The 27,385-nt window shown below is 42.6% G+C and overlaps 1 protein-coding gene across 1 annotated transcript in view; it reads left to right on the top strand.

The window, feature by feature from the left end:
* GRPR (gastrin releasing peptide receptor) overlaps positions 1–27,022 on the top strand; it is a 31,234-nt gene extending 4,212 nt beyond the window's left edge. Inside the window, exons 2-3 of the mRNA XM_045995855.1 lie at positions 24,520–24,871; positions 26,426–27,022. Of these exons, the coding sequence (XP_045851811.1) occupies positions 24,520–24,871; positions 26,426–26,815 (742 nt within the window). The 3' untranslated portion in view covers positions 26,816–27,022. The remainder of the gene's footprint in view (positions 1–24,519; positions 24,872–26,425) is intronic.
* Positions 27,023–27,385: the final 363 nt, after the last annotated feature.

The following is a 27,385-nucleotide window of genomic DNA, read 5'->3' on the forward strand; positions in this document are numbered from 1 at the left end:
TCCTGGCTTTGGTTCCTTTGCGGATGCTGTGTCGCGCCCACTCTCCAGAACGCTTTCTCCTTCCCTGCATAGAAGACGCTACTCCCCATGTGACCTACGGGCTTGGAATGGGCATCAATGGTCCTGCATTTTAGGCTATTTGCTGCCATTATTCCTCACTGAAAGGAGTCGGATTGAGTCACTTAGCTCTCTGACCTTAAGTTGAATCACCTGTAAAGAGAGTTGAGCTAGCTTATTTCTAAGGTCCCTCCAAATTTTTTCTTATCTATCATCTTGCCCATCATTCAGAATATGGTTCAATCTTCCTCCTTAAAACCCTAAATTGGACCATTCTAGCCCCGAGTTCCTAGCACTCCCCCAAACATAAAGCTTATTATCTGAGACATGAATTACCTTATGACTTCTTTCCTTTTGCTCTTTGGAAGTATTTCACTCATTTGTCTCTTTTTAGCCTTTCATATATTCACTGCATTAACTTTTCAAGTAGGTTATTAATGCTGAGGGCAGGGGCGCCTGGGTGGCTCAGTGGGTTAAGCTTCCGCCTCCAGCTCAGGTCATGATTCCAGGGTCCTGAGATCAAGCGCCACATCAAGCTACCTCTTCAGTGGGGGGCCTGCTTCTCTCTCTCCCTCTGCCTGCTGCTCCCCCTGCTTGTGTGCACCCACTCTTTCTCTGGCAAATAAAATCTTAAAAAAAAAAGGATGCTGAGGGTGGAAATTTTTTTATATATTCTTCTATCTTCCACAGCGCCTCACATGATTCCTTGGCTCCAAATGGGTGATCAGTAAACACTGATTAATTACTTTTAATCATACTTTCTTCTTCTCATTCCATAACCATACTTTCTTCTTCTCATTCTCAAACCATACTTTTCTTCTCATTCTTCTCCTTTTTCAGAATTCATCGGAAAGCATATTCTTTAAAATATCTCATACAGTCACCAGTTTATCTCTTCCTCTCTATAAAGCTCTCCCTGTTTGAGTCAATGTGAGAAAAACCTTTCTGTGAATGCATTCAGGGGATGACGATGTGTGGATGGACGGACAGATGAAAAGACAGGTGGATGGATGAGTGGACGGGTAGAAGGATGGACAATGATCGGATGGATGGATATACTTTTTACATACTGGTCTTTCCTATTAGATGCCCATTTCCGTACTAGGTGCCTCCGTGTTATGTAAATGGAGTTTAAGACCAAAATTGGGCCCTCGACTGGAGAAGGGTTGGGAGAATTTGTGTTTTCTTTTCCAATAAATGTAAAGTTTAAAACTAGATGTAATGTTGACAGCATATAATGCCCAAGTTATATTGTGCCTGCTTCAGATTCTGCTGGAATGGAACTGGCCAAATGAATCTTAAAGGTAGATGGATAGAGGAATTACACTGTAATTGTGATCCTTCCTTGATTTCATGGAAAAGACCATTCATACATCTTCCCCTGCCTTGTGATTGGCAATGTATAAAGAAACAGGAAAGAGTTGCATTTATGTAAACTTCTTGAAGTATAGATTCTTTGAATTAATTGCAAGGAATTTATGAGCTAATGGACTTTCGGCCTTTCCTGCCATCTCAGGCTTCATGGTCCAGCATCTTAGCCCCTAACCAAGTAAAACTAAAAATTCTGTTCTCCAGTCACACCAGTCATGTGTCAACGGCTCAGTAACCACATGTGACTCTACTGGACAGTGCAGATACAGGACATTTCCATCACGGCAGAGAGTTCTGTTGGGCAGAACTAGTTGAACTAGCTGCACGGGCTATTCCTGTCTGTCAAATATCTTCTCTTAGAAGACGCCAAAAAGGAAGAGCGGAGAAACCAGGCAGCCTAATACAATCCCAGTCACAGACTCGGGGGGTTGGGGCATCCCACTGATGAGGGTTTGAGACCTTCTGAAGAATACATGTGTGGTTCGACTTCCAGGTCCGCTTTACGAACTTCTCTCTGATCCCTCCATTTTCTGCCATCTGCCAGTCTGTCTTTCTATCTTCCTATCCCAAGGCTTGTCAAAACAAACACTGTTGTAGCTAAACTCCTTTTAAAAAAATTTTTAGAGAGAGAGAGACAGAGAAAGAACAGGTGAGCAATCAGGGTGGGTTGGGGGGCAGTGAGGAGGGGCAGAGGGAAAAGGAGAGAGAATCTTAAGCAGGCTCCATACCCAGCATGGAGCCCAACAATAGGGGGCTTGATCGCACAAACCTGAGATCATGACCTGAGCAGAAATCCAGGGTTGGACACTTAACCGACTGAACCACTCAGGTGCCCCTCTAGCTAAACTCTTCTCATTGCTTCCTCATGTGCCTTCTGACTGCTCCCCTCTCTGGCTTTATTTCCCTCTCCTGCAGAGCTGCCTTCCATTGCCTCCCTCTATCCAAATCCTATGAATCGTTCAAGGCACAGTTCAGGTCACTTCCCCTTTATGAAGCATTCCCTGATCTTTTGCTTTCACTGATTTTTCCCATTCTCAAGAGGTTTTTGCCTGTACTATGAAATACCAAATCTGCCCCACATTGTATTACTGGGTCCTTTGTGTAGATGTGTTTTCTACGTCCTTAATCATGTGGGAAGCTCCTTGGGGTCTGTGCCTTCTATGACACCCGGGCCTACCGTACATTTAGTAAGAGGATGATACCACAGCTTGGTTGATGTTTGAGCAGTGACAAGTAGAAGTCATCTTAAAATTCAAACCCTTGTTTGACAGAGACCAAAAGATGGAATTTGGCCTTGTCACGGCAGATTCAGAGTACAGTCAGACTGTAATCCTGCTCTCCTCATTTTAAGTCCTAGTGCGTTCAGGGGAACTGGAAGCTTTTCTTTATGCACCATCAAAACACAGAGTCTGATTCCATTTCCCTTCCCTGGAAGTGAGAGCTTCTGATTCCAAACCCTACTGTTCTGAGGGAGGATAACCTGAGTAGCCCCAAAGTGGTGCCCTCCTAAGGGGGTCACCCCAGTGATGCCGGAGGCTCCTGTAATGTTCTAGAAGCCCAGCTTCACTGATTTCAAGGAGATGGGAACTTTTGCACAAGAGAGGACAATTTAATTTCTTGTAAAGCATCTTTTCCAGCAAGTCCCTCTGTTGGAGGGGCTTACATGAGTCACCAGTTCGTCACTTCTCGATAGTATGACTGTTCTGAGGCATACTGCCTCTCTGGAAGGAAACTCATCTTGTGTTTCCTCGGGGTGATGGATCTGCCACGGCTCTGCTGGCACACTCCGGGGTGCCCAGAGGGCAGGTGCAGCGGAAGTGGGGTTTCCCAGCAAGGCTCTTTCAACTGGAGTGCTGTGGACAGAAAGGCAGAAAAGGATTTTGACCTTGTCTCTCACACATTATCTTCGAAAGTGTTAAACTTCCGTGTGATTAAGTATCATTTCTGGCAACTTAAGATGCATGGAGGCAGAGAGGGAAAAAAGCACAAACTTGGTCGTGAAACATACTGAACAGCCTGAAATGGCTTCCTGGTGAGGTTTTTTGAACTGTGCTTGTCAATAACATCCTTTGAAAAATAGACTAAATTAGCATTTTTGCACTTGTAAATCCTCCTGGTGTGTAGGGTTTGCATAAATTCTCTCTTAATTAAAACACATGTTTTGCAGAATAAAAGAAAAAATTTCTCCATTCCTCTTTCTACCTCCCAGTCATGGAACAAGGGATTTTGTCTCTTACAGTCATCTTTGAAATTCTGCTAATTAGTATCTGATATTTGCTGCTTCCTGAAATGATCTGATTTGTCTAGGAACCTCTAAGAGGCTGCTAGTTCATTTTACACGTTAAATATCACTTTCTATAGGGGTGTCTGGATGGCTGACTCAGTTAAGCGCCCAACTCTTGATTTCGGCTCAGGTCATGATCTCAAGGTCGTGAGATTGAGCCCGAAGTTGGGCTCTGTGCGGGCATGGAGTCTGCTTGGGATTCTCTCTCTCTCTCTTCCCCTGCCCCTCTGCCCCCTCTAAATAAATAAATAAATAAATATCACTTTCTAAGGAAGGTCTTTGTTGGCCATTCAGTCTAAAGGAATGACCAACGCTATTCCATCATCCAGTTTCTTTTTTCAGGTTGACTGAGGTGTAATTTATATACAGTAAACTTTTAGGTGTACATTTCTCTGAATTTTGACAAACTTATGTAGTAGGTAACCACCACCACTAGAGTCCAGATGCAGAACATCCATCACCCCAGATGCTATCATGTCCTTGTGTGGTCTGTCCCCTTCCTTCGCCTTCAGCTCCCAAAAACCACTGATCCTTTCCAAAATAGCGTATGAATGACATTATACAGTGTATAGTTGTTTAAGTCTGGCTTCTTTCAGCTTCCATTGTTGTGTGTATCAGGAGCGCATTCCTACTTATTGCTGGGTAGTGTTCCACTGCGTGGGTAGACCAGTTGGTTTCTCTCTCCTTCAGTCAGCAGGCCTTAGGGTTGTTTTTGAGTTTGGGCGATTATGAATAAAGTTGTCATCAATGTTCACATAGGGTTTTGTATGGATGAATGTCTTCATTTTTCTTAGGTAAATATCATCCAGCATTATTTTCTTGAGAATTATTTTGTTCATTTATTTGCTCACTTGTTTATTTTCTGTCTTCTACCACTAGAAATAGAACCCTCCCCAAAATGGGAGGCTATCTCATTCAGTAGTGTATTCTCTGATACTAAAACCATCCCTAACCTGCAGTAGAGGCTTGGTAGGTGTTGAATACATGAGTGGATGGAAACATGAAGGAAGGAGTAAAGAAATGAATGAATTCTGGTAGGTCCTACTGAGAGAACCTGAAAGGCTGGATTATGGTTTGTGAATCATGTTCATCTCCCTTTTTTTTTTTTTTGAAGATTTTATTTATTTGTTTGACAGACAGCAGGAGAGCACAGGCAAGGGGAGCAGCAGTCAGAGGGAGAGGGAGAAGCAGGCTCACCACTGAGCAGGGAGGCTGATGCAGGGCTTGATCCCAGGACTCTGGGATCATGACCTGAGCCAAAGACAGTTGTTTAATCCACTGAGCCACCCAGGCGCCCCTATATTCATCTCCTTTGATGGTTAACAGAATGACAGCAGCAGAACAGTCATTCTAACTCTAGATGAAAAGACCTTATCCAGGTTTTATGGGAACTATTTGGAGGATGCCTTTTTTTTTTTCCCCAAGAGAGCCAACTCGGGGAGGGGGTGGGCAGAGGGAGAAGCAGACTCCCCGCTGAGCAGGGACCCTGATGTGGGGCTCAATCCCAGGACCCTGAGATCATGACCTGAGCCGAAGGCAGACGCTGAATAACTGAGCCACACAGGTGCCCCAGAGGATGCTTTTTAAGAAAAAACGAGTAAAATTATGAATGAAAGTTAGGTAGAAATGTGGCTGTTTTAAAAGATTTAGAAAAATATTAGATTTAGAAATCACGGTGTTGAAAATGTAAATAAATTGATGAACTCTACAAACATCACAAAATCCAGAAAAATAACATAATATCTATTATTCATTGCCTGACACATGACCATATCGCTTGTTTTCTTAAGTATTTTGGCTTCATCCTCATTTGTCTCCTCTTAAAATGGCAATGGTTTGGTGATATCCTTTTCTACAGAGAAATTAGAAAGACAAGTCAGACTTGTAGCATGGTTGATTAAAATGGGCTTATTATTAAGAAGTTAGAAAAGTTTCTTTCAGCTCCATAAGTCATTACTGGTTATGTCATATATGTTTAGTATTATTTGGGATTATTGTATAATGATTAAGATTATTTGAGAAATCCACTATCAAATTTCTTTCCTATGTGGGCTATACACTTTCACAGTATTTTAAAATTCTGTGCCTTGAGTAATCTTAAGGGCTCGTTTATTTAATATCCATTAATCTGTTTGCTATGAATACCATTGCATTATAAGTTTTAAGTTTTCGTCATCAATGTTGGTATTTTGAGAATATGCATAACATGAGTCACTTCACACAAATGTCTTTGCTCTTTGTAACTTGGCTACAGGTTTCTGTCCTATAAACAGAGACACTCTAGTAAATTCGACTTTGCTGATACATTTGGATTTAAATCTACCATGTTATATTATCTGATTGTTATTGGTCTCACTTGTCTCATTATCCTTTCTCCCTTTCTTCTTGCCTTCTTTTAAATTAGTGAAATATTTTAATTATTCTACACCTCCCCACGAATTTAATTATATATTCTCTTCTTAGTATTCTTTCAGGAGCTACCCTAGAGTTTACAAACATGTATCCTTCACCTATTAGAATTTGCCATAAATTAGTACTTTCCCACTTCCAGGGCAATTCAAAGATGGCAATGCAAGGACACTTTAATTTCAATTCCCTCCTGCCTTTTGTGGGAGGTAGGGTAGAGGGAGCTATGGTTATTTCATATTTCAATTCTCTTTGTATTTTAAAACCCACAACTCATTATGTTTATTGTTTTCACATACTTTACATTTACTCACATATTTACCTTTAGATTTAAATTTATTCCTGTATTTACCTTTCCTGCTGTTCTCTATTTCTTCCTGCAAATCAGACTTCACCTGAGATCATTTTACTTCGGCCCAAAGAATGCCCTTCAGTATTTTACCGAGTGTAAATCTGATGGGGATACATCTTCTGGTTTGGTGTGTATGAAAATGCCTTTCTTTGATGTCAGTTGGGGAGGAGATTTTCACTGGGCATAGAATTCTAGGCCAGTAGTTCTGATCCTTCACACTTTGACGCCGCATTTATTGTATGTGGACTTCCACTGTGATGACAGATGGCAGTTTTGTTGGTGCTTCTTTAGAATTATTGACTTGCCGCTCGTTGAATGATTTTTTTTTTAAAGATTTTATTTATTTATTTGACAGAGAGAGATCACAAGTAGACAGAGAGGCAGGCAGAGAGAGAGAGAAGGAAGCAGGCTCGCTGCTGAGCAGAGAGCCCGATGCGGGACTCGATCCCAGGACCCTGAGATCATGACCTGAGCCGAAGGCAGCAGCTTAACCCACTGAGCCACCCAGGCGCCCCTCGTTGAATGATTTTAAGATTTTTTTTTATCTTTGGTTTTCAGCAGCATTACTATGATGCACTTAAGCTGTGGTTTTCTTTGCATTTTTCCTGCTTGAGAGTCATAGCGTTTCTTAAATCTGTGATTTGCAGATTTTAGCCAGTATTGTCAAGTTCTCAACCATTACAACTTCAAATATTGCTTCCGTCACATTCTCTTTTTCCTCTCCTTTTTTATGCTGTCTACATATCAACAGACTACTACAGGTGAACTTGAAGCTTTTCAAATTTTCTTCCTCCTTTGCCTGTTTTTTGCTTTTACTGAGGCAGAAAATGTCATCCTAGGGTCAGGCCTCTGTTTCTAGAAACTGTTTTAAACACAATCTCCTTTACCATGTCCCATAAATTTCCTATGTTTTACTGCGTTTTCCTTTTTTCTTTTCTCATTGTACTTCACTGTGGCCATTTTCACTCCCGAATACTCTCTTTAGCTGTGTCTAGTCTTTCCATTTGGTTCCATCTTGTCATCTAATTTCTTGAACTAGTCCCAATATATTTTAAAATCCCTCTCTGGTTAATCCTAACATGCAGAGAAGCTCTATAAGCCGGTTTCTACTACAAATTTTCTTCTCTTGTTTTTTGGCCATTTTATTTTGCCTCCTGGTATACGAGGCAGTTTTGTCTGACTACCTGATTTTTGTAGATGAAGAACTGTAAATAATTTGAGGCTCTGGATATTATCATCTTCCAGAAAAGATTAGCTTTTGCTTCTTGCAGATAATCAGAGGTGGCAGTATATCTGACCCAATCAGGGACTGAGCAGATTGGAGGCCGGGCTTCGATCTTTGCAAGAATTAGTTTACCCCTCCTACTACGCTGTCCCCCTTTGGGAATCCGAACTGAGAGCTTGGAGCGTTTACCTGGCCTCCTCTCCTTGGCAGGCCTTGAACTCCATTGACTGTCCTCCTTCCTCCTAAAAATGCCAGAAGCTCTGCTCAACTTCCTTTCTCTGCTGCTGTTTGAAACTTGGTAAATGCCTTATAGGGAACATGGTACTAATAGCTTCATCTCTTTTTGCTTCCTTTCTTTCCAGGACTTTGGCCCCTCACATCCTTACTGCCCTGGTATTTCTCTGATGTTTTCAAAGAGATCTTCTAACTTTTCATTTTAGGAGAGTTACTCAGCAACAAGCTGCTTTGCCATTATCAGAAGTGGAAAATCCCATCCCACCTCTCTTAAAGACCTGATCTGCTGCCCTTGAAGCTATTCATATCCCAGTTCCTCTAAAGAAGAGTGCAGAACTCCCCAGTCGGGCCTGTGGGACCAGCATCCACAGCCTCACATTGTCTTAGCAGTTTAGATTCGGAGAAGTGAGCTCTGGCTAACTTCAAAGTGAGTAAGTCGGGACTCTCGGTTGAGGCCCGCCGCAGTGGACACTGCCAAGTGGTGGAGGTACCCCAAAGCCTCTGGGACCTTTCAACTAAGCCAGGATTCTTAGGCCCAATAAGCAAGGGCTAGAGCCAACGCTGAGTTATGCAGTGATTGATAACAGCTAACATTTCATGGCAAGGAAAGAGCCAAAATGTTCCTGAGGTACGTTTCTTTAAACTTCACTTCTTTATTACTTTTTTTTTTTTTTTTTGTATTGTACTCAGACCAATTGGCCAGTGGGAATAGCTAAAGGTACATAGGAAAGAAGCAGGAAGAAAATGTGAAGTGCAACACAGAAAGAAATTTATTTCCAGTGTGAGAAGAACGTATTGTGACAATAGTAATATGTCCATGTGACTCGCTTATTTCTTTATGCTGTCTATATATAAGTAGAATGACTACAGGTCGACTTCAAGCTTTTCAAGGTTTCTTTTTTTCCCCCTTTGGTGATGTTTTTTGTTTGTTTTGTTTTGTTTAATTATCAGACAGTTTCATCATACCAGGGTTGGGCCTCTGAGAAATATGTTAGACACAATTAAAAAACAATACAAAATTATGTAAGAACAAAACTACAGTAGTTTCTCCTTGAGAGCCTATGGGAAATGCTTATTTCTTTCTTTTTTTTTTTTTTTTAAGATTTATTTATTTGACAGATAGAGATCACAAGTAGGCAGAGAGGCAGGCAGAGAGAGAGGAGGAAGCAGGCTCCCAGCCAAGCAGAGAGCCCAATGTGGGGCTCGATCCCAGGACCCTGGGATCATGACCCGAGCCGAAGGCAGAGGCTTTAACCCGCTGAGCCACCCAGGCGCCCCAATGCTTATTTCTTTTTAAATAAATGACAATCAAAACAGATTTTTAAGAATTTCATTATTATTTATTCTTTCTCCCTTCTACTTTATTTTTTTTTAAAGATTTATTTAGGGGTGCCTGGGTGGTTCAGTGGGTTAAGCCTCTGCCTTCGGCTTAGATCATGATCTCAGGGTCCTGGGATCGAGCCCTGCATCGGGCTGTCAGCTCAGCAGGGAGCCTGCTCCCCCCCCCCCCACCTACCTCTCTGCCTACTTGTGATCTGTCAAATAAATAAATAAAATAAAATAAAAAGATTTATTTATTTATTGGAGAAAGAGAGAGAGCACGTGTGTGTGTGCATGTGTGGTCAAGCCAGGAGAAGGGCAGCAGGGGAGAGAGAGAGGCAGACGCCCTGTCGAGTGTGGAGCCGGATGTGGGACTTGATCCCATGACCCTTAGATCATGACCTGAGTTGAAATCAAGAGTCGGATGCTCAACTGACTGAGCCCTGCAGGCACCCCTCCCCTTCTACTTTAAATGATCAGAAACACCACAGAAGAATAGAAAAATCAGACTTTGACATCTTTTCTTTCCTAGGTTTTTCAGCAAAGGTGAAATTGAAGGTTAAAATGATGGTTTGAGGGAAACAAGCACCACAGGATGAAGTATAAAATAAAATATAAATAAATAAATTAATTAAATAAATATTTAAAGTATTCTTTACTGGTGCTTTAAAAAGACCTGAGACTGAAGAGCTATAGTCAAATATAACTAACTAGGGGATCCAGAGTCGTAGGTTCAAGTCTTGGTTCTCAGCTAACCAACTGTGGGACCTCTGTGGGCACTAGTTTCCTCTTCTGTAATATGAAGGGAATGGGACTTAATGACTCGTAAGTTTTAAATTCCATAATTATACAGAAAACAGGTTTGTCATTAAACACGTACCCACATATCTGCACCATGGTAAAAGCACTTGGCAGACTGACCCCGCATCGTCTCCTTTAAGAGCGCCTCACGAAGGGGAATGTAGTATGTTGAGTATCATTCTGTTCTTTCAGGGCTTTACCTGGGCCTAGCTTGCTTCCCCAGATTTTAAGTCCTTCGTGGTCAAGGATTTTTATGTCCATAGTGCCAAGGAGAGCCCGAGGTACTAAATTAGCACTTACCTGTGCCAATAAATTGAGCGTTTAGCACTGGAAGACCAATGGCAAAGGTCAGTGGCCTGTTGTCTTATTATCACAAACTAATAAGCCTAACAGGCAGAGCGCTGTGTAAAATGAAGACAGACTCTCTCCTCCATTAAAGAAGGAAACAGCAATTTGGGTATAAACAGGCAGAGAACATTAGAAATGCTAGCCGTGTTCACGCATTCAGTGCACACAGGCTGGGACCAGTAAATATTTTTTGTCAAGGGGCCCTATAATATTTTCAGCTTTGTGGGCCATAAGATCTCTGTTGCAACCACTCGACACTGCCATTATACCATGAAAGCAGCTCTAGATGTTATGTGAGAAAATGGGCATAGCTGGGTTGCTGTGAAACCTTACCAACTGATCCTGAAGTTTGAATTTCATGTACTTTTCACATGTCACAAAATGTGATTCTTCTTTTGATCATTTCCCAACCATTTAAAATATGAAAACTAGTCTTAGCCTGGGGTACCTGGGTGGCTCAGTCGTTAAGCATATGCCTTCGGCTCAGGTCATGATCCCGAGGTCCTGGGGTCAAGCCCCACGATGGGCTCCCTGCTCAGCTCATTGGGCTCTCCCTCTCCCACTCCCCCTGCTTGTGTTCCCTCTCTCGCTGTGTCTATCTCTGTCAAATAAATAAATAAAATCTTTAAAACAAAAACAGAAACTACTCTTAGCTCGTGGGCCATACGAAAATGGGCAGAGGGACAGTGTTGGCCCATAGATCCTTGGTTTGCTCTCCTGATGTAGAAGTGTGTGCGTGCTTGCTGACGTGGTCATGAAGCAGTGAGTCTTTACTATATGTTTTCTGAGTAGAGCTGACACACAATGTTACATTAGTTTCAGGCATACAGCTTCGTGATTTGACATGTTTCTACATTATGCTATGTTCACCACAAGGACAGCTACCTACCTGTCCCATTACATCACTATTACAATGTCAAAGTAGAACCTAGGGGACTCCACGACCCCTGTCCAGTTAGCCAGGATGGACTATCCTAGGGGATCTGAAAAAAACAATACGAGATGAATCACACAGCTCTGTGGTGCTTTCAAGTATGAGGCTCCGTCAAGTCATGCGTATTTGCTTTCGAATCAAGAACTTGAGAGTGTTCGGGGCACCTGGGAGGCTCAGTGGGTTAAAGCCTCTGCCTTCGGCTCAGGTCATGATCCCAGGGTCCTGGGATCGAGCCCCGCATCGGGCTCTCTGCTCTGCATGGAGCCTGCTTCCTCCTCACTCTCTGCCTGCCTCTCTGTCTAGTTGTGATTTCTCTCCGTCAAATAAATAAAAAAATATTAAAAACAAAACAAAACAAAAAGCAAAACTTGAGAGTGTTTAAGTCTTTAAGATACGTGTCTTCTCCAGCATGCCCGGGGTCCACTGTGATACTAACAGTTGTCTAAATGAAGAAAAGTAGAGAGGTTTTTTAAGTAGAGAGTTTTAACTCCAGGCTTACCCAGATCCCAGCTCGCTTGGTTGGTGGGCATAGCGGGGGGGTGGGGTGGGCAGCACCAGAGGGTTCCTGTTGCTCCTGGCAGATGTGAAGATGTGACCAGATGCTGCACTTCTCCCAACCTCCTCCAGATGCTTTCACCATCATGCACAGTGATGCCTCCTCTAAATTCTTCTCTTGCAAGCAAGGCCCTTTAAAACTATGTAAAAAGGGAATTGTTCTCAGGGAGAATCATTTCCTCAGTACATCCAGGGATGTGTCTGGGCTTGAAATGGTTAGAGAAATAGGAAGTGTTTGGGTCATGGCAGATGTCTTGGGAGAAGGCTGTTAGCACTTTTATACTAAAATTTTTAACTGATAAAAGTCATTCAGATGCACTGTCTAGACCATTTTCTTTGATGATAGCTTTGCTGACTCAAAGCAAACTTTTTCAGTTGGTTCTTAATTAACATGCCCCCGAAGCTGCCTGGTGACAAACTTCTAAATTTTCTTCCCTCCCTCCTTCCCTCCCCTCCTCCTTCCTTCCTTCCTAAGTGTATTGTAAAATATACATAACATAAAACTGACTACTTTGATCATTTTTAAGTGCTCAGTTCTGTGGCATTCCGTGGTACATTCACATGGTTGTACAACCATCACCACCATGCACCCCCAGGACTTTTTTCATCTTCCCAATCTGAAATTCCCTGTTAAATAATCACTGTCTGTCCTTTCTTTCATTGTATTTTTTTTCTTTGTTCTTTCTTTTATTGTTAATTTTTAGAGGTCACATTTAGTGTAGCACTATTCATAGTGAGGACAAGTTCAAGAGCACTAAATTTGAAATGATGTCTGAGTTGGGAGTCCTGGCTCTTCTCATTGTCAACTGTGTGACTTTGGGTAAATCACTCTACAGGTCTCGGTTTTCGGATCTTAAAATGGAGACAAGGATATTTACTTTTACTATATCACAGGACTCTTATAATTTTGATAATGATGAAATGAGGTAATGTATTGACTTCTTTACGAAGTGTTAGAATTCCTAGTCAAAAAAGTGAGTGTACCATTAGCATGATTGTTATTTCTGTTCATAAAGGAGCTGAGAGGATGTTGTTGAAATCTTAACCAGGTGTTCCGGGGATAGTCATTTCTTTTCATGGAATGCGATAGCCTTTTATTTAAATCGTGCTTCCTAGTTTCCAAAGTGCTTTTGAAACACCTCATTTAGCTCCTTGTTATAGCAAGTAAGGTTGGCATCATTAGTTAGGAAATGCAGATCTGAAAGTCTCATGGTTTAAGATCTGGACCCAGGACCTCGGTTGAAACCTGCGCTCTGCCACCTGCTGGCTGTGTGAGCTGGGGCGACCTATTTCATCTCCTCGTGCAGCAGATTGTTCATCTGTAAGAAGACCATGACCACAGTAGTACCTACTTCCTTGCATCATTATAAGGGATTCAGAAAGTTAATTCCTGAAAAGTGTTAAGAGCTATATCAGGCACATAGTCTAATACAAGTTTTTGTTAAATAAATAGTATAAAATAAAATGAAGGAAACTGAGACAGCATGCTTATGCAAAAATAGCGAATTATGGAAGTGGGTGTAGAAGCCAGGGCTCCTAGTCTCCGTCCGGTCCCTCCGTCTCACTCTCTTGGGCCCCTTCATCACCCAGTGGTACCTCGCTAACATCGTCAGGATCAACCTTCTGGGCCAGAGGACCCAAAAAGCTATAAAGTTAGATCAACATTTCACCCTGTATGAAGCCTCTCATAAAAGGTTATTTAAATATAGTGCCATGAAATTTTTATACTTAGATACAATGACTCATATCCCATGATGCTATTTTTGAGCTTTAATAATAATTCCTAGTTTGAAAAAAAAAACAATGTATTTTATTGAGATAATTTAGAAATTCTCTTTTTATCCCCAATAATTTGAAATCTATTAAAAACCCAACATTCTCCCCGATATTTCATTTTCTGTGTATGCATTCGGTAAGCTGATGGGACCGGGAGAAGAATTTGCGTCGTGGTTGCTGTTGGTGGCCCACCCATATTCCTCCTGGAAGTCCCTTACAGACCTGGACTTACTGTTCTTCTCGGACCAAGAGCGATGCCTGGCCATGGGGGGTTTGAAGCAGGTGGGAGTGCTCCAGAATGAACAATGGAGAGCCATTCTCAACCAAAGAGGGATGGGAGTCTGTGAGAAACACCTCAGCCTCCTCATGCCTTGGTGGCACAGTTCTGGAATGTGCTTGCCAGTCTCTCAGGGTGTCCCCAGCAGGCCTGTGCTCCAGCTGCCCAGAATGGCACCATTCATTGGCTTCTAGTCCCTCCCTGTGCTTCCTGGGATCCCCCCTCAAACAAACTACTTCCCCCTAAATCCTTGTCCTGGGGCCTTCTAGGCCGTGAATGACCATTTTTGAAGACAGTTTATCACCCCGAGTCTATTTTACCTTCCGCCCTAGAGCACGGGTGGTTTTTCTCTGTGAGTTCTCCGTGTTCTCTAGCTTCTCTGTTACTCAGTTGAGCTAATGCAGGCCATGTCTAACTACAACTCGCAAGTGGGATTTATAAACGTTCTTCAAACTTTTGGGCTTATAAATTGCTGAAACAGTCTAACAAGTTATAAATACATGTTCTTCCCTCCATAATATTTTTTAAGGAATGGCCTACGAACAGCTTGTGCCAAGATGTGTGTACGGCGACTGAAATTGCACTAGGTGACTGCTCTCCTTTGTCATCTGAAACATACCCCCGGCAACTGTAATGTTTCTTCCTGCTTATACCCCTTCTGACAAATTCCCTTATAGGATTAGCACGGAGCTTTGGAATTAGGTCATCCTGCTGAAACTCATTTGGGCCCTAAGTGTCAATATTTGCCCAACTCCTTCTGCCACGGCACCATGAGATGTCCAACAATTATTTGCAGCTCTCTTTCTGTTTTAGACCTCAGCCTCTGCATCCCTCGTAGCCCAAAAATAGTACCTGCCCTTCTGAACTTTCTCCGTGTCAGCCCCCCTTTCTCTAGCCCCGTGCCAGCCTCTGGATTTCAGAGTTTCCCTGATGCCATTTTCAGCTTGGCTCCCAAGTCTCATTTGGATGGCCTCTGACTTTATGAAAGAGCTCAGACCTCACTCTAGGCTCAGGCTACGGCGAACTTGAGGGTGAGCAAGCCCATGGCAATGAGAGACGCCGGAGAGTCAGTGTCACAGACTCAAGGAAGAAAGGAATTTTGTCTCTGCCTCGAACCACCATGTTTTCACCATGGATGGAGCAGGTGGGGAAATGGACATTCTAATAATTTTTTGGCTCTTCTCCTTTAATTTCAATACCAGCCAAAGGGCAGAATTTGCCACTTCAAAATGTGCCCTTTTGGCGGTAGGTTTATTTTAGGCTGATTATTTTTTAAGAAACAGCAGACACAGGACAGGCTCTGAAAATCTTAATCCCAGTCACCCTTTTGTAAGAGACGCTGACATTTATCAGGGAGCTCTCCGCCGTGAGGACTGCAAAGTGGGGTTCATGCCCTTCGGCAGAGGTGCAACCTGCTTTAACAGGTAAGGGGGGAAGGTATCAAAACTTCTATTTATACTGATTTTTATTTAATAACAAAGATGAATTAAACATTAGAAATATGTACTCTTGAAACTGAGGCTCACTGTCTCCCTGAGTCCACATCAGAGGATCCCTTATCACGTGCAGCTCAGGCAGCAGGAGCACAAGGCCCAGCATATAGAAGGGTCGACCGTGGCCCCTTCTTCTCGCCCGCACTTTCGGGTTTTGGAGAGGCTTCCCAGATTGCTGAGTTTGGGCATGATCTACTTTTAATTAAACTAACATCCCCCAATGGATAAGCAGCTTTCAAATATTCCCGCAAAACAAAACAGAGCAAAACAAAACCCCACAGATTGTCAAAGATACTAAAATTGCAAGCCCAAGACAACAATATGAATATAACAAAGAAGATAGTTCCCTCCTTCCTGGTACAGGTACTAATCAGACATGACATTCAATCACGTTAGAATTACAATAAAGTTTTTCTGATGACAAACAGGTTGACAGTTAATAAAACAGAATAAATTATATAACACATTTTTTTTTTCTATGTAAGTAGGTTTCACACCCAGCATGGAGCCCAGCATGGGGCTTGAACTCACAACCCTGAGATCAAGACCTGAGCTGAGCCACCCAGGTGCCCCTAACACATTATTCTGAATTTGTTATTTTACTGTTAGTTTATCTCTTTTTCTAGTTTATCTTTTTAAAATTCTGTATTTTAGCATGTTTTCTCCCTTGTTTATGAACTTCTGCATAACAGCCACCCAAATTCAATAATTAACATTTCCTAGACTTTGTTCTTGGCTATCCAATGTGTGTGTACATGTGTGTGTGCATGCGTGTGCACACACATTTGTTTTGTTTTATTTTGTTGAACTCTGGAAAGTAAGGTGCAAATATCCTGAGTATTTCGGTGTGCATTCCCTAAGAACACGGACAGCCTTCTGCAGAACCCCAATACCATTATCACACCTAACAAAATTAACAATGAATTCCTTAATACGATCTATGTATTAAAGAATATTACATAAGTAATATTATACATACATACGTCACATTACATAAGTAATATGTAACCACATTTCCCCCACTTTCAAAAAAAATAAGTTATTACTTTTTTTTTAAAAATCCAGGATCAAATTAAGGCATACGCATTGCATTTGTTTGTTATATTTCTTTTTTTCCAGTCCTATTGAGAGACAAGTGGCACATGACACTGTATAAGTTGAAGATGCATAATTCGCCGTATGTACATATTGTGGAAAGAATTACTTGTTATATCTCTTTTATCTCCTTTAAGGGGTCAGCAGTAGCTCCCCTATATTCTTCTAAAAAATGATGTTGACTGTTTTGATGAATCTAAGTGAGTTATCTTGTAGAAGGTGCTAGAATTGGATTCAGGTTAAAAATTTGGGGCAAGATGACTGCATAGGCAACGTCGTGTTCCTCCCACTGCATTTTATGAGGAGGCACATGATCTCAGATGGTCCCATTGTTGGTGATGCTAAAATTAATCAAGGCCATATTATGAATTTCATGGGCCCTTGGCACTTTTACCTTCACGGGACCCTTTCTTCATAAAAAAATTAATAACTATATTTTATAATTATCTCAGCATAAAGATAAATATAATCCAAGATGGATCATATTCATCTTTTTTTCTTTTCCTTCCAAAAGAAATTGAAACACTTTCCTAAACCCCTAAAAGTATCGTGGGCCATGGGCCTTGTGCCTACTCTAACTAGTAGAGAAGTTCACCCAGGGTTTGACCACCTGGCGAAAGGAGTGACTTCTGGATCTCTCCAACATAAAGGTACATTTTCCTCTTTGCAATTAGATAGCAGTCTATGGGGAGACTCTTTGAGTCTATGTGAATATCCTGTTCCCCTAAAACCTCTCCTTCAGTGGTTTTTATCATTTTTGCCAGAATCAGTTATTACATTGAGGACTACAGTTATTATCTCCTGCGGAGGGATGAGAATACTGAAGTGCAGAGTCTATGATTTGTCCAAGACCATAAATCTACTTGGTGGTATCACCATTAGGAACCAGATCTCTGCTCCCAAGTCCACATTAGAGGCCAGAGAAAACCAGAGTGTATCAAGAAGGAGTGAAAAAAGAGCATTGGAGCTATTTGGCCTGGAGAGAACAGAAAAGGATAACTACAATATGTTATACACTTAAAGATAATGGTTGGCTGTGCACCAAGGACCAGCAAGCTCTGCACTGGCAGAGTAATAGCTCAAAGGGAGATAAGATGCCATTGCTCCGGATTATGGTCATTTTACAAGTCAGCTAATAATCGCCTCACATTTCTTCAGAAAACTTCCTGACGTTATTCTCAGGACAAAATAAAGCTGATGTTTAATAGCCTCATCAAATCTGATTAGGTGTTAGGATTCTAATTTAAATGCTGACAATGTGCCAGTGACCTCGACCATTTGATTCCTTTCCTTTTCTCTTCACCTCCGTCTGCTCCAAATAGTGTACCTCAGGAGATTTTAAAATATTGTTGTTCAACAATTCCTACAGACTTCAGTAGCTAATTATGGACAAATGAGGGCTGAAATGCTGCATTCTTACAAATAAACACACTGCCCATATTTGAATAAAAGACATACGCTTCTGTGGGCAAAGTTTTCTAACCCTGGGTATGGGAGTCCACTCCTCCTACTTGCCAGAAATCTCTTTGAGACGTTAATCTTATAACACAGAAAGTTTCTGACCTTTCTGATGTTTGCGTAAGAAAAATGAAGCACAGATGTTTTTAGGAGCGGAAGCAACTGTCTCGAGCCCCATGGTATCAGAGGAGTGAATCTGTCGGTCTGTAGAAGAATGATTCTTACTCAATATGTAAAAGTGAATCTACTCTTCTTTTTGAGAAGTTGGGAATAAGAGACACACCTGCAAGTCACAGATTAATTAATTAGCAAGTACGCACTGAGCCTCTACTTTGAATTAAATGGTACGTAGAACAAGGAACCTGGAGCATGTTTAGTGACACAGGAAGAAGAGGAACAGGTGTTTAAGTTTCTAAGCTTAGGACATTTATTAGGAAGTCAGGTAGAAAAGACATACCCATGGAAAACTAGCAAAGAATTTAAGATGGTGCCTAGTAAACATAAAATGAAAAAAACAGCAATAATCCTGTCATAAAATTAAGTTAGGAGAAAGAACAGGAATTATGGAGGCCTAGATTGGGCAGCAAAAGCTTCATCAAGATGGTACTTATCAGCTGGAATCTGGAAGGATAGGATTCCGATGAATGAAGATTCTGGGATTGGGCAGAAAGAAAGGAGGAAGGCAGGAGAGTGACGGACAATTTAGGAACAGACCATAGACTAGTCTATCTCTTGGGTACAATTAAGGTTGAGACCTCATTCTTTCAGAGGGCGGCAAGTGGGAGATAATGCATGCAAAATGATGCTGGAAATAAATCTGATGATAACTTTAAATGTCCATCATGTCTAACTGTTCTAGATGAGGCTCTTACATTGACAAAGAACAGAAACCACTCAAACTAACTCAAGTGAAAAGGAAATGGGAGAATTTAATACTGTAACAGGAGACCTCTTGTCCATTCATAAGCAGTTCATGGGCCAGGAACCAGGGGTCCTCCATTTGACTTAGAGCCACATCATCTCAGCTTCTTTTTTCTTTTCTTTTTTTGGGGGGAGGGGGAGGAGCAGAGGGAGAGGGAGGGAGAAAGTCTCAAACGGACTCCACGCTGAGTGCAGAGCCCAACACAGGACTCGATCTCACAATCCTGAGATCATGACCTGAGCCGAAACCAAAAGTCAGATGCTCAACTGACTGTGCCACCCAGGTGCCCCTTGGGAAAGAAAGAATCTTAAGCAGACTCCACACTCAGCGAGGAGCCTTATTTGGGGCTCAACCTCACAACCCTGAGATCCTGTCCTGAGTTGAAATCAAGAGTTGGACGCTTAACCGACTGAGCCACCCAGGCATTCCATCAGCTTCTTTCATGTGTGCCTCGTTCTTTCTCTTTCTCTCAATCTACCTACTCTGCTTATTTATCTTGCACATGGTTAAAATATGCCCACTCCCTTTTTTTTTAAAGATTCTTATTTATTTATTCGACAGAGATCACAGGTAGGCAGAGAGGCAGGCAGAGAGAGAAAGAGGAGGAAGCAGGCTCCCCTCTGAGCAGAGAGCCAGATGCGGGGCTCGATCCCAGGACCCCGAGATCATGACCTGAGCCGAAGGCAGAAGCTTAACCCACTGAGCCACCCAGGCGCCCGCCCACTCCCTTTCTTGACATCAAAATCTTTTATTTCCAGCATCTGTTATTGACTAACTACATCCTCTCTCTCTCTCTCTCTCTCTCTCTCTCTCTTTTTCAGTTTAAATGCTTATGAGAAACAGAGGCTCTTTAATAGCTGGTCAGGCAGTTCACTGGCTGGTTTAGATGAAGTATTCACCCCACTCCAACCAGCCATCACTCCTAATCAAGAACCACCACCCCCGCCCCCACCCCCACCCCAGTGGTGTCTCCCTGCATTGGGCGCTCTGGGGAGAGCTATCTAAACCAGAAGAAGAAACAGACTGACATGTCCCATGCTCTGTAGAAACATAAGACTTCCAGGGAACATTTGGTGTGTTCCATACCCATTTGGGAAACTTCTGGTTTGTTTCTCTGCTTCTAAGAAGGATTTACCCGGAGCTTTCTTCCGAAAGAGCTATGATATCCTGAAAGGAGTTGGTTCTCAACTGAATGCTGACTCCACCACTTCTGAAAGTGAGCCTCAGTTTGTCATCTGGACAATGGGGATCATGGCACCTGTTGTCTGGAACATAAATGAGATAATGTGGATGCTATTCTCTGCTTGGCATAAAGCAAGAGCTTAGTAAATGGGATTTATTTAATTACTTTTGATATTTTATGAATATGCCATAACAGAAAATTGTTTGCTGTGCATTTTACTTATTTTTTAATTGCATAAGTGATACATAAATGTATCTGGATATTTAAAAGCAATTCCTAGACACTATATTACTTCACCATAAATATATTCATGGTAATATTTTAGGGTGTGCTTTTAACAAATGATGTCTTTTTTTTTAAAGGTTTTATTTATTTATTTGACAGACAGAGATCACAAGTAGGCAGAGATGCAGGCAAAGGGGAGGGGGGAGCAGGCTCCCTGCTGAGCAGAGAGCCCGATGTGGGGCTCGATCCCAGGACCCTGAGACCATGACCTGAGCCAAAGGCAGAGGCTTAACCCACTGAGCCACCCAGGCATCCCAACAGATAATGTCTTTTTAAAAAAAAAGAAGCACAATACCATTATCACACCCAGTACATTAAAAATAACTTTTTGATATTACCAGTAGTAAATCTATATTTGATTTTCCTCAATAATCTCAAAGATATCTTTCTATATGGTGGTTTGGTTTGAATCAAAATCCAACAGGAGCCTACACATTGTACTTAGTATGTATTACATATCCCAGTAGGTCTATAAATATCCTCCTTCCTTTTTAAAAATTCTTTTTCTCCTTTTTTATGCCTTATATTTGTTGGGGGAAAAAATGGAGTCATCTCTGTGGAATTTTCCAGTTTGGGATTTGACTGTATCTTCATCATTTAGCAGATTCTTTTATCCCCACATTTTCTGAAAACTGGTACACAGATATAGAGGCTTATTTAGATTCAAATTATTTTTTGGCAAAACTAGAAAAGTAATGTTTTTATACTATCTTTTTTTAAAAAGGATTTTTATTTATTTATTTTTCTGATAGAGCGAGCGAGCACAAGCAGGGGGAGCAGCAGGTAGAGGGAGAGGGAGAAGCAGGCTCCCCACTGAGCAAGGAGCCAGAGGTGGGGCCCATCCCAGGACCCCGGGATCATGACCCGAGTCAAAGGCAGACACTTAACAACTGAGCCACCCAGGCGTCCCTATACTATCTTTTATATTTTAAAAGTTGTGAATTTGAAATAGCAGCTCAACAGTTCCCATGACATTTGCACTTGGGAGTACGAGATCCCCAAGAGAAAAGGAGGTAAGCCATCCACTCTGGTTTCTGCCTCATGCAGAAGTGAGTCACTCATGCAGGAGTCAATCACCTTTACTTGGAGACTTAATAGTATTTATGACTGCTTTCTGCCAGAATATGCAGATAGAAGTCATAATTACTACTTTATCTATAAGTGACTTATCAGAGATAGCTTTAGTCATATACATCTTTGGCTGAAGATGTTGACATACCTTCAATTAAAGATACATTTCTTGACTACATTCTAAACTAGGAACAAAAATGTTTGAGATGACTAGTGAGTAGAGAAAGTGCCAAAAGAAAATAAAACTTTCTCCGAAATTTTTATGTTTTTCTGTAATTGTTTTAAATGAACTAGTACAGGGGCACCTGGGTGGCTCAGTTGGTTAAGCAACTGCCTTTGGCTCCGGTCATGATCCTGGAGTCCCAGAATCGAGTCCTGCATCAGGCTCCCCACTCAGCAGGGAGTCTGCTTCTCCCTCTGACCCTCCCCTATCTCAGACTCTCTCTCTCATTCTCTTTCAAAATAATAAATAAAATCTTTTAAAAAATAAACTAATATAGTCTGTGAATGGAAAAAGCAAACTGAGGTACACTGAAGCAGGACTATGGTATTGTTTTGGAGTGCTGGGGGTACTTATGAAATAAGAGCCCTCTCTTCTCTACCTGAGCTGGGAACAGAGAGCTAGATAAAGAAATCGAGAACAATAAAAATAATTGCTTCTATGCCTGATAAATCTATTTGGAGACTGTGACTTAGGTCCACAGCAATAATGAATTGCAAACACCTGATCTCCTATATTACATGTGCCACTCCCCTAGTCAGGGACAATTAGACAACCATAGGCCTCTCTGAGCCCAGTGTACAGGCCAGGTTATTTTTCTCAAACTAACCTCTTAATAACTCACTCCCCGTTCCCTGGAGGGAGGCAGAGAGTGAGTGCGGAATCAGGGTGCAGCAAAGAGTGGTAACCCAATGGAAGTTTAATCAACATAGAAGCAAGTAGAAACAAGTGTTCCGCCATCACTAAAGTCCATCACATAAAAGAGTATCAGTTGTAGAACCAGTTTTAACACAGCATTTTCATCAATGAACACCCTCACATTTACTGGGTCGCAACTCACAACTTCCTCACGGTCATGGCTCACGTTCGAACAAATATTTGTGGAGTGTGCGCAGATCACAGTACTGGCAGATGCCAAGATGGAAGACACTCTGCCCACCAGAGGCTCATTCTCTAGTGGGTTCTCAGACAAGGGCACACAAGACTGGTGTTATGTGCTAGGTGTTGGTGCTAGGTGTTGTTCGGGGAGTTGTGGCAGACATTGAGATGCTCTGCTCAGACTTCCCTTGAAGAAAAGATTCACTATCCCGCTGCAGGGACTGTGGTGAGCTGACAGCCTCCAGCTTCCACTTTCAAGCTATGGTCATGGTCTTCTTGGACAGTTCCTGCCCAGTGACTAAACAAGATAGTAACTAAGGTCACATTCTTGGGGTGGCCCCAGCCCATGACTAAGCAAAGTGGTGATCTAAAGGCCTGGCCATTTCCATCCAAGGCAGGACGCCTCCGCTGGGCAATCTCTGTTACCAAGCTCCCCATTAGGCTGGTATAGGGTGACCAGCTGTCCTGGTTTGCTGGGACTGAGAGATTTCCCAAGATGTAGGACTTTCAGTGCTAAAATTGGGAAATTTCCCGGCAAATTAGGATGGTTGGTCACTTTCCCTGGTGGTCTGCATCAGAGTCTGAAAGCTCTCTACCATCCAATATTACTTCCTTCCCTTTGCCTTTCACAGGTATTACTCCCCAATAAATTTTTGTCCCCCTGGTTCCATATCAGTGTCTGCTTCCCTGAGCACTCAGTTTAAAATAGGGGCACATATAGCACAGAACCCAGGAGGGACCTAAATACTCCAAGAGAAGATGAGACTGAAAGGAGAGGAGGGGAAGATTAATTTGACAATTACAGGGATGCTCCTGGTATAACTCTTTCAGTGGGCTGTTTGTTCTGCACCCTTTGAAAAAGCGAAGAGGGATATGTAAATACTCAGTGACTTCAGGTTTCCTAAACTGCATTTGAATACTCAAAATGAAGGCTTTGCTGAAAACCAAACACAAACAAACAAAAACCCCCCAACCTTCTTGCCCCTGTGTCCTTCTTTATGGTTTGTTTTTTTTTTTTTTTTAAGATTTTATTTATTTATTTGACAGAGAGAGATCACAAGTAGGCAGAGAGGCAGGCAGAGAGTGAGAGGGAAGCAGGCTCCCTGCCAAGCAGAGAGCCCGATGCGGGACTCGATCCCAGGACCCTGAGATCATGACCTGAGCCGAAGGCAGCGGCTTAAACCACTGAGCCACCCAGGCGCCCCCCTTCTTTATGTTTTTTAAAGATTTTTATTTACTTATTTTAGAGAGAAAGAAAGAGTGCAAGCAGGGGGAGAGCATAAGGAGAGGGAGAGGGAATCTCAAGTGGACTCCGTGCTGAGTGTGGAAACGGACTCAGGGTTTGATCCCATGACTCTGAGATCATGACCTGAGCCAAAACCAAGGGTCAGATGCTTAACCCATTGAGCCATCCAGGTGCCAGGTGCCTGCTGTGTCCTTCATTAAACATGCTTGTTACTAATTTCTATGATTTAAGAAGAGAAATGAAAGGAGCGGGGCATCTGGGTGGCTCAGTCGGTTAAGCATCTGCCTTTGGCTCAGGTCATGATCCTGGGGTCCGGGGATCAAGCCCCGCATTGGGCTCCTTGCTAAGCAGGGAAACTGCTTCCCCCCTGCTTGTGCGCACACTCTCTCTTACAAATAAATAAATAAAACCTTAAAAAAAAGAAAAGGAGCTTCAGCTTTCCTGAGAAGCATTCTTAAACTCAGGAGGGATTGTGGGAAGAAACGGGAACACATCCTTCAGAGCCAGGACTAGGATAAGGAGAGCAAGGTACTTGGGTATAACATTAAAGGAGGCTCTCACTGTCATGGTTGTATGAATACAGAGTCAGCACTTGCATGAACCTGAGAGCGAGCACACCCTTAAATACTGCACCCAGCTGCCTGGCTTGCCTCACCCTAGTCCCAGCCCCGGTATCCATAATAATATTAGGCAACTGATACATGACATTGGCTCTTTTCTGCCCCAGGTACAAAGCCATCGTCCGACCAATGGATATCCAGGCCTCTCACGCTCTGATGAAGATCTGCCTCAAAGCCGCATTGATTTGGATTATCTCCATGCTTCTGGCCATCCCGGAGGCTGTGTTTTCTGATCTACATCCCTTCCATGAGGAAAGCACCAACCAGACCTTCATTAGCTGTGCCCCATACCCACACTCTAATGAGCTGCACCCCAAAATTCACTCCATGGCTTCCTTCCTGGTCTTCTACATCATCCCATTGTCGATTATCTCTGTCTACTACTACTTCATTGCTAGAAATCTGATCCAGAGTGCTTACAATCTGCCTGTGGAAGGGAATATACAGGTCAAGAAGCAGGTGAGTGTTTAGGATAGATTCACTTCCTCTTTAGGGCTTTGGTCCCCTTTGCACTCCACTGACAACCACATTATTTAGGTGGTCACATCACCTGACTCTGTAATAGAGGAGGTGGGTGATGGTAAATGGAAATTCCTAGTCACAGAAGCCCAGGAATTCAGGTGTTCTTTATAATCTTGTTTTCTTACTAAAGACCTAAGCTAGCGAGGTGTTGAGAATCTGGAAGAGTTGAAGTGTGGGTTTCTTTTTGAGAAATAACTGAATAAATACTGTTAACGAAATAAAATATTGAGACTCCTAGGGATGTGACTTCTTTAAACTCCAGTCAAGTTCTTGGGACAGGAAGACGGTTACCACATGGGGACAAAGCAGAGGGAACAGGAAAATGAGGCTGGTTGAAGAAACAGAAGTAGTTTGATTAAGATAGGCTCGCATCGATTTGGGTTCAAATCCAAACTTCATGACTAACTTGCTTCCACACTCTGGGCCTCAGTTCTCTTAGCCATGATATAGGGTGATAAGGCCTGTATTGTGAGGCTGTGTGACCTGGAGCGCAGAATGCAGAATGCCCTCCATACGTGTTAGACTCCCTCCCCATTCCGCGTAACACTGCATAATGTCAAACTTGAGGTATGAATAGCAGAAACCAGGGGCTCCAGCTTTCTCCTCTTTGTCAGTTCTTGCTTTCTCGTCAGAATGTAGATCATGTGGTATTTATGAGAGAAAAAGCAGAAAGACTCCCCATCCATTTAAATGTACAGCTGATTCAGTTGGTGGCTTTACCCTTTAAAGTACCCCTCTTGTTTTCCCCCTCCATTATGAGGAGAGAGTGGCAGTTCTCAGTGAAACTGTCTCTACATTTGAAAGACCTCTCAATAGCTAACATCCACTGTACCTCAAATGCTTAAACGAGGAAGATGTTTCCCCTTGTAGTAATTAGCAGTGGGTACTGGGAACAAAAATGTCTAAGAAACTTCCCGTATTGTATAGGCCAGAAATAACTTGAGATTTAAAAAAAACAATAATAGGAAAAAAAAATTAATAATAATAGGAAGTTACTTTGGCTTGGCCAATGAGAAGGAACAAAGCTGGCTGCTTTTTTGAGCATCAGAGGAACTAAGAAATGATTAACTGTGGAGCCAAGAAAGACTGATGAACTGAACTTCCTCCTGAGGAAAAGAGGTCACTTACTAAAATTTCATTGTGCAATCCATTCAAGCATGTAATCAACTTTGTATAAAGATCTGTTCTCAGCAACACGTTCTAACTATATTCTACTTCACGGGTTTCTGCTTCCTGGCTTTTCCATCTCTGTGTTTCTGACCTTCCCCCCTTTTCTCCATCTGTTTCTGTTGCTTTTCTCTCGTTTTACCGGATTCTCTCCTGTCCTCTTTCTCCCATTGAACTCTTTTTCTGTGGCTTTGTGAGCTCATCTATCCCCCCACTTCTTTTTCCCTGTTTTTTTTTTTTTTCTCTGTCTGCATCTTTGTCTCTCTGCATTCATCCCACACTGTCCCTTGGTCCCTCTGTCTCCGTGTGTGACTCTCTCCTTAGATTGAATCCCGGAAGCGCCTCGCCAAGACAGTGCTGGTGTTCGTGGGCCTCTTCGCCTTCTGCTGGCTCCCCAACCACATCATCTACCTGTACCGCTCCTACCACTACTCTGAGGTGGACACCTCCATGCTCCACTTCATCACCAGCATCTGCGCCCGCCTCCTGGCCTTCACCAACTCCTGCGTGAACCCTTTCGCCCTCTACCTGCTGAGCAAGAGTTTCAGGAAACAATTCAACACCCAGCTCCTCTGCTGTCGGCCTGGCCTGCTGACCCGCTCTCACAGCACTGGCAGAAGTACCACGTGCATGACCTCCTTCAAGAGCACCAACCCCTCTGTGGCCACCTTCAGCCTCATCAACGGAAACATCTGTCATGAAGGGTACGTCTAGGCTGATCCTTGACCCTGGCACCCGGGGTCCCCGCTTTTGCTTTATGGCTAGTAAAGAACCCCTCACATCTGTTGTTGTCTCTATACCCTCCAAAGACCCTTCGGAAGGCTATGAATTTGTAGGCAAGTTGCAGAGAAGCCCAAATGGATTGCTGTGGTGTTTGAAAGGCCCCTCAAGGCTTATATTTTCCATTTCAACTTCTGAATGTTCTTCTGATGTTGAGCCAACTGTCCCTTTTTAGAAAAGGGAATAAGAAATTATCTTTTTTTAAAAAAGATTTTATTTATTTATTTGACAGAGATCACAAGTAGGCAGAGAGGCAGGCAGAGAGTGAGAGGGAAGCAGGCTCCCTGCCAAGCAGAGAGCCCGATGCGGGGCTCGATCCCAGGACCCTGAGATCATGACCTGAGCCGAAGGCAGAGGCTTTAACCCACTGAGCCATCCAGGTGCCCCTCAACACATCATTTTAAGGCAAAAACACAACCAAACACATAGACACATATACCAAGATCCACACGAGGCTATGGATTGATATCTCAGACTCTGAATTCTAACTCAGAGCCATGGTAT

Source organism: Meles meles, chromosome X (genome assembly GCF_922984935.1).
Source record: "Meles meles chromosome X, mMelMel3.1 paternal haplotype, whole genome shotgun sequence".
NCBI lineage: Eukaryota > Metazoa > Chordata > Mammalia > Carnivora > Mustelidae > Meles > Meles meles.